This window comes from Gavialis gangeticus, unplaced genomic scaffold (assembly GCF_001723915.1).
Source record: "Gavialis gangeticus isolate Ggan-Ray unplaced genomic scaffold, GavGan_comp1, whole genome shotgun sequence".
NCBI lineage: Eukaryota > Metazoa > Chordata > Crocodylia > Gavialidae > Gavialis > Gavialis gangeticus.
The window spans coordinates 86,877,432-86,884,835 of NW_017729031.1; the positions used below are offsets into that span (position 1 = coordinate 86,877,432).

Consider the following 7,404-nt stretch of genomic DNA (forward strand, 5'->3'; position numbering starts at 1 on the left):
TCGTGCCTCCATCCCCGCCCACTCACCGGAAGAAGAGAGGTTTTGTTAAGGTTGATTCAAATTTGTAACTGGGGAAAGGATTGCAAATTACAGAAGCTGTAATATACATAGGCAAGGATTTTTAAACATTTCTAATCATTAGGTAGCTGAAAATGTTCATTGCTCAATTTGCAATACTTTACAAAAAGCTTTTATTTTAGGGTGTTTCAAACTGGGAGCCCAAAACTTGAATGACCTAAAATAAACTTTTTTTGTTTTTTTGAAATACAGTGTACAGAAGTCTCAGCTAAGTTTTATGCAGGAAAAGGAAAGTTTTTAAAAGTACATAGGTGACATAAATTAAAAGAAAAAAAAATCAGTCAATTAAAAGGTGCTTTGATTTTGCCTGTTGTCAAATCTGGCACATATCTTGTAGAATTGAATGCATATGCTATAATGCTGAAGGCCATTTATTAGCTGTAGAGTGTTATCCCTCTTGCAACTGTTTATAAACTTCATAAACAGTGAATTTGTTACCAAAAAAGTGTGTAGCTAAGAGATGAAAAAATATTCCTACAGTTTAAGTATCTGATTTTTCCTCAATTTAATTAAGACCATTTATGGGATTTGTATATTTATTTGTTTGTTTTCATGTGCTGCATGTGATTAGAGTCATGTGCTATACTGAAGAATGCCAGCATTAAACAAGAGACCAAGCAACTGGAAATACTTAAAACTATATTTGGGTCTGGCTAAGCTGTTCTTGGTACAGCACATAAGGAAAGGAGACAAAGGACATGTTTATGCACACCTAAATTTACTGCACATTAACTTAATACAAATTATGTAGGTTTAGGCAAGCATCTTCATGTGCAGGAGTTAAAGTGCATTAATGCTATGTGTGGACTGACTTGGGACTAAAGTTAGTCCCAAGTCTGTCCACACACACACACAGTGTTAATGTACTTCAATGCATCTACATGTGTGTTAATGCGGTTTAACTATTTGCACCTAAATTTGATACCTGCATTTGAAGGTATCAAATTTAGGTCCGAATAGCCTAAATTCACTTTTTTCAATGCACATTAAGGGTGAGCATGTGTAGACATGCACCCTTAATGCACATTAACTTAGGCTAATACACATTAAAGCATCACACGTAGACATGCCCAAAGGGTATTAACAATTTTTAACCCCACCCTGTAATTCAGAGGACTACTAGATCTCTAATTCAAATTTGAGCAGCTAAGGACCACTAACTTTCACTCTTTGCTCTCAAATTTCTCTATGACTGCTGTGCCAAACAGGTCATCCAAACATAGAAACATGACACCAGAAGTGTCCTCTTCATTTCCCCTCCTTGCCCTTTGAGGCACTGGGGCAATACAAATAGGAATGTAGGACCTGAACCTCAACCATTATTTAACAATAACTATTAGACCATTGATCCTGTGCTATAAGTTTTCAGGTTTCTACAGGACAAAGGAGTTCCTATGTTATTTTTATCTGTTTGCAAACATTTTGCCACTGTACTCACTGCCCTATGGAACGTGTTCTCATTAGTTTTCATTTTGTTCTTGGCCAAGCACAGAACTACTACAGCTAATAATGGTGAAATATTTTTGCCAGATTCTGCCCATCACATCATGGCCATTTAAGGCAATAGTTGATACTGTAGTGCTCAGCAGAAAGCAGCACTTTTTACACGGCAAATTATTTGAATGCTGTAAATTGTATTTCTAGGAAAGGCTGTGGCTTTATAAATCCTTTTTTTCATGCTTGTGCCAGACTGTCTTGGGTGGTGAATCTCTTGGATGATACACGGTTTCTTATTATGTCTTTTGTATGAGTTGCTACACAATAAGCCCAGCTGGGAGACTTCTACTTTTTGCTTGCTGTCAAAAACTTGACCACTTTCATTTTTGTAGCCTCCTGGGATTGCAGAGCACAGTGTAGCCAGAAGCCACTGTGAGAGCGATCCTAATTGCATAATCTGTTAGCAAATATTTACTAATCTGTGACATAGGGTATGGACAAACAACACAATTATGCTGATGGCAGGGGGAGAGAGGGGGATTTGCCCTGTTTCAAGCTGTTCTAATAGTTTTGTGTGTCTGTTCTATCTCAAAGTAAGTGGAAGCTAAATCTCAGTAATTTTTAGGAGTTTACAGAATCATAGAAAAGTAGGGCTGGAAGAAATCTCAGGAAGTCATTTGGTTCAGTTGGATCAAATGTCCTCCTGAGCTCAAGGCAGGATCAGCTCTGACTAAACCAAGTGGCCATGTCTACACGTGTGCTTTACTGTGGAGTAGACTATTCAGCTGCAGAGTAAAGTGTCACCATTTAAAAGTGCAATGCTATTAGGCTGCAGTAAACTAATTAATACTGCCATAAAATAGTATTGTCAGAGACAGTACTATCTTACAGTGGAGTAATTAACTGCAATTAAATGCACATTTAGATGCTAACCGTGGGCTTAAATTGTATCTGGTCAGCCCAGCCAGCAGGGGGCCAGATTCCTGCCTGCCACCCAGAGCCAACCCTAGCAGGGTGCGGGGCCCAGGGAAAATCAGTCTGTGCAGGACCCTCTTAACACTGTGCAGGGCTGTGGCACCCCTGCAAAGGCGGGGGGTGGGCTCTGTGTTTCTTCCATGGCATGGGTGTGAGCCACTAGCTCCAGGCAGCCCCCACAGGAGGGACCATGGCCTCTCTGCCCAGCTCCATGGGGCCCCCCCAAAGCACAGGGCCTGGGGTGGTCACCCCAATTCGCTGTACCCTAGGGACAGCTCTGCTGCCACCTAACCACATGGCTCTACACTTTAAGTACCCCTGTGCCCCGGCCAACTGCTCCACCAGCTGATGCTGCCACCTGGAGCCTGGGGCAGAGCAGGGCAGGAGCGGCCCTGGCATAAATTGCTCTGGGCTAGTTCAAATTACTGCTGTCCTGGGCACATGTGTAGATGCTGCTGCACCTGGGAGTAGTTTACTTCAGCTCAAACTGCTCCAGAGCTTATTGTTCTGAATTAATTGCACATATAGATGCACTCAGTGTCTGTCAAAACTGCTCTTGAAAATTTCCAGGGATAGATATTCTACAACAGGGGCTGGCAACTATTTCAGGTGGAAGGTCGCTTAATAAGTTTTGTTGAGCTGTCGAGGGCTGCATGGGTAGCCTCACCCCTTGACGGTTGCCCTGCCCCCTTGTCGCCATCTTGGGACTGGAAGTCCCACCCCTAACCCATGACCTTTGTCACTAGAAGTCCCTCCCCTTGCCCCCCAGAAATCCTCATTGTGGGGGGTGTTTGCCATCTTAGAACCAGAAAAAACTCCCAAATCATACACTAAGTCAAATATTGATTATAACATATTTTAATTTTATTATGAAAAATATTTTGTCATGATTTGTGTTTGTGTATTGTATATAGCGGTGACTATATATTGACTCAAAAATAAATTCTTAGTCTTGTATATTGTGTGTGTGTATGGTGTGTGTGTTTGTATGTTTGGGTGTGGGTGGAGTGTGTGCGCGAGTGTGGTGGGGTGTGAGAGGGTGTAGGTGTATGTGTATGGTAGGATGTAGGGGTCTGTGTGGAGGGTTTGTGAGGGGGTGTGGCGGTGTGTGTGCAGAGGCATAGAGTATGTTGGGGGGTTGTGTATATGTGGGGCTTTGTGGGAGCATGGTATGGGTCTGTGGGGTTTGTGGGGTGTGAGGGAGGGCAGGGGGTGTGTGGGGAAACCCCTGCACTGCTCCCATGGTGCAGCAGCAGCAGGTGAGATGCTCAGGGCACAGGCGCTCAGTGGAGTGCAGCTCTGGCCAGCGCTGCACATCGCAGCAGGGAGCACAGCATCAACCTGTGATTTCTGTTTTAATAAGGAGGTTGCTTCTTTAAAACTGCATGGCATCCATAACCAGAGGTCTGCTGAAAACAGTGAGTCTCTGTCTTTGCATGTGTATTCTAACAGGACATGTTTGACTTCGTACGTCTGTGAAACTACAGAAAAGCAGGGCATGGTCTTCCCATTTTGTCTAATGTTGAGTCATTCTATTTCTCTTCTATTTTGTAGTTACAGATATCTGCAGGTTGCAAAAAGAAGAAGGAACCTGCAGGGATTTTACGCTAAAATGGTACTATGACTCAGATACCAAAAGCTGTGCAAGGTTCTGGTATGGTGGTTGCGGTGGAAATGAAAACAAATTTAACACACAGAAAGAATGTGAAAAAGTTTGCATTCCTGGTAAGTGGAGTCTCATCTTCTATTACCAGTTTACATTAGGGTATATTACCTGGAAGCATGCAAAGGAATTACTGGTCATAATAATCATTAATTGACCTCACCTACTGTAAATTGGAGTAGGTCCATTGAGTTCAATAGAACTACATTGATATACACTGGTTGAAGGTCCAGTCTATAGCCGTTATGGCTTTAGCAAGTTACATCATTGGTGTGATCTGAAAACACAGACTTTTGTCCCCAGAATCTGCATCACATGAACATTCGAGAAAGAGAGTTCTTTTAAAAGTGTTAGTCCTGACAATCATGAAGCCCCATTTTATTCTTACAAGATCTAATTTAAAACCAAGTGGCATAAATCAGAGTCTTCCTGCTGGACTGTCTTTGCTCATTAATTTAGGAGGAACTGCAATAGTAAATTAAAGCCAGGTTGTGAAAAAGGCATTGCTCACAAGGGCCAAGTACACAAAACTAGAAAGAAGAAAATATATTAAATCAGTTCTAAGCAGCATCTGACAGTAAGGTGTGGGGGTAGGGGAAGAGGCAGAGACTGGGGAGCAGGGGGTGGGCAACTGTTGATGACTGGAAGAAGTGGGGGTGGGGAGCAAAGGATGACGGGTCCACCTGGCCTCCCCCCCAGACACTATTTTCTTTGCTGTAGCAGTTGGTGGGAGGAGGGAACAAATTTAAGAAAACCCTCCAAAAATTATATTCTATACCTGGAAAATTATTAAAAAAACCCCAAAATGTGAAAAGAATCAGCTTTTCTTTACATAAAAATACATAAGTTCAATCCTTTAATGGAACTGCTTGCCATCTCAAGTTGTGATAAATTTTCTATATATAAATTATTGGGGAGAGGGGGATCATCTTAAATTCAGAATCAGCTTATATTTGAGTAAATATGGTCAATACTATCTTGTACAGCCATGAGAAGAGATGCTGAACGTGCAGTGGTCACAAAATAAATGATTTATTTTTCCTCTCCTTCATTTTTTCAGGTCATGTTAATCCTGGGGTTGTTACGATGATAGGAACTTAAAGACGGCAACGTGTCAACATATACCTCTCAGAGAACCAGGAGTCAGCCATTGCCATCTTACCCTTTTAGAAGCTAAGGGTATAAATTACCTTGCACTGTACTATTTCATGCTTTAAATTCCAAGCAAGCCTTGAAGAAAGTGTTTTGCTGCATGACCTATCAATATGGTGCTAAACTGTTTGTGGACTGAGTGCTACATGTGTCCGGGTTATATTGTAGAGCTTAAACATTATGTAGTATTTACCCACTGCAGATTATTTTGTTTGAACATGTCTACAAATTACCATTTCTTTTGGATTCCGGCATTACGCCTATCTAAGGCAATGTAAAATGTAGAAAATAAGGGGGGAAATCATTTCACTGCAACTGTTTATGTACCTGCTTTTATCATTTTCATATCTGAGCATAACTTTAGATGGAAAGCCTGTGTGTAGGAGAATAGTTAATTCTGATAAACAAGCAGTTTGAATTGTTCACTCTGTTTTTACTCTTGCTGGATTAGATCTCAAACTAACTGTCTTTTATGCATTTGTAACATACATGATCAATCAAACCAGTAAAGGGAAAAAAAAGCAAGATTTTTTAATACAGATGCACTGCTGGGACCAATGCCTCAGTTAAAGAATTTTTAAATTGTGGTGTAGAATGTTTTTGGCATTCCTCTAACGTTGTGTGTTTTATAATTTTTTTTTCTTGCGGGGCTGGGGATTTTATTTTTATTGTGGTTTTTGTTTTTATGAAGTCTATACAAAAGAACTTTTAAATGAAGTCTAATGGAGATTTTGAGACTTGTATGTTGTGTCTTATTTATTTAAAATTATGGGTGCGTTCATAACTTCAGGGAAACTACTTGCGTGTATAACTTTAGTGCATGCATAGATCTGTGCTTATACTTATCCTTTATTTTTGTAAGGGCAAGCAAAGCACTAAAAGTGAATTTTAGAGACAAGGCAATAATAATACTTCTCTCCTGTCACAGTTATTGCCCATAAATGTTAAAGTAATTTACAAAACCATTATTCCCATTTTGTAGGTGAAGTTGAGGCACAGAGGGGGATGTAACTTGTACAAGGTCACTCAGTACATCAGTGATGCAGACAGGAATAGAACTTGCTCTTCTGAGCTGCTATCCATTGGTGTATCTAGTGGGCCGGGCTGACTCACAAAAGAATGTAGGACATTCATTTTAAGTGTTGTTGAGTCCTTTAGGGTCTGATTGGCTGAGCATGGGGCAGAGTTTCCATGTGCTGCATGCCCAGGGGAGACTCCAGCCACAGCTGGAACTGATTTGTGCCTGACAGTAAAGAGGGGAAGAAGGCAGAGAAAGGGCAGAAGCTGCAGAGGTGAAATGAAGAGGGGGGCAGGAGAAGGCAATCACCGCACTCCCATCAACTTAAGTGAGTGAAGGGTCACACACTTAGAAAGCTTTCATAGTAAAAAATACGCATGCACAAGTACTCGTCTCCATGTTCATGAAAAGGAGAAAAATGTGGGAAACCATGGTTTTTCCCTTTCAGGCTGTCAGAGTTGCAGCCTGCAAGGGGCTGTTTGGGGCCCTCCATGCCCCACACATACCCCCACCTCCTGCCCCTCACACTGAAGGGCTGGGGCCTGGGGGTGGGACAGCACTTTGGGAGTGAGGGGCACTGGGTCAGGACTGGCCATCAATGTTTGCAAATGGGCCCTGGTACAAAAATGTTTGAGTGCCACTGATCTTGTCCAGCCTCCTCTCTGAGGCAGGATGATCCCTATCTAAACCATCCCATACAAATTATAATCTAGACTCTACATAAAACTACCATCAACCCTGACACAACACAGACATAGCACCTTAACCTGCCACAGGTAAAGCAGGGAAATTACAGCAGCCAATGTCCTGCTTTTATAAAATGTTGTCAATATATGTTCACAGGATCCCAGGTGGTATCCTGTGCCCCCCACTACAGAGGAAGGCAAAAATCCCCACAGTCCATACCAATCTGACCATGGAAATTCCTCCCCCAAATGTGGTGGTCGGCCTGACCTTGAGCAGGGGGACAAGACCCTCTAGTCAGCTTTGTTCTCAAGAGGAGCATTGGCACACGTCAATCAACGTCCCCAGCCTTGGCTGTAGCCAACACTCCATGCCTCTGGGAAGGCTTAAAACACCC

At 42.1% G+C, this 7,404-nt stretch overlaps 1 protein-coding gene and 1 long non-coding RNA gene across 2 annotated transcripts in view; both read left to right on the forward strand.

The window, feature by feature from the left end:
• LOC109301943 overlaps positions 1–236 on the forward strand; it is an 880-nt gene extending 644 nt beyond the window's left edge. The window contains exon 2 of the long non-coding RNA XR_002098662.1: positions 40–236. This is a non-coding gene — a long non-coding RNA (uncharacterized LOC109301943). The remainder of the gene's footprint in view (positions 1–39) is intronic.
• The window catches only part of COL6A3 (collagen type VI alpha 3 chain), a 101,321-nt gene extending 95,281 nt beyond the window's left edge, over positions 1–6,040 (forward strand). The window contains exons 45-46 of the mRNA XM_019523345.1: positions 4,045–4,215; positions 5,214–6,040. Coding sequence (XP_019378890.1) covers positions 4,045–4,215; positions 5,214–5,254 — 212 coding nt within the window. The 3' untranslated portion in view covers positions 5,255–6,040. The remainder of the gene's footprint in view (positions 1–4,044; positions 4,216–5,213) is intronic.
• The last annotated feature ends 1,364 nt before the right edge of the window (positions 6,041–7,404 follow it).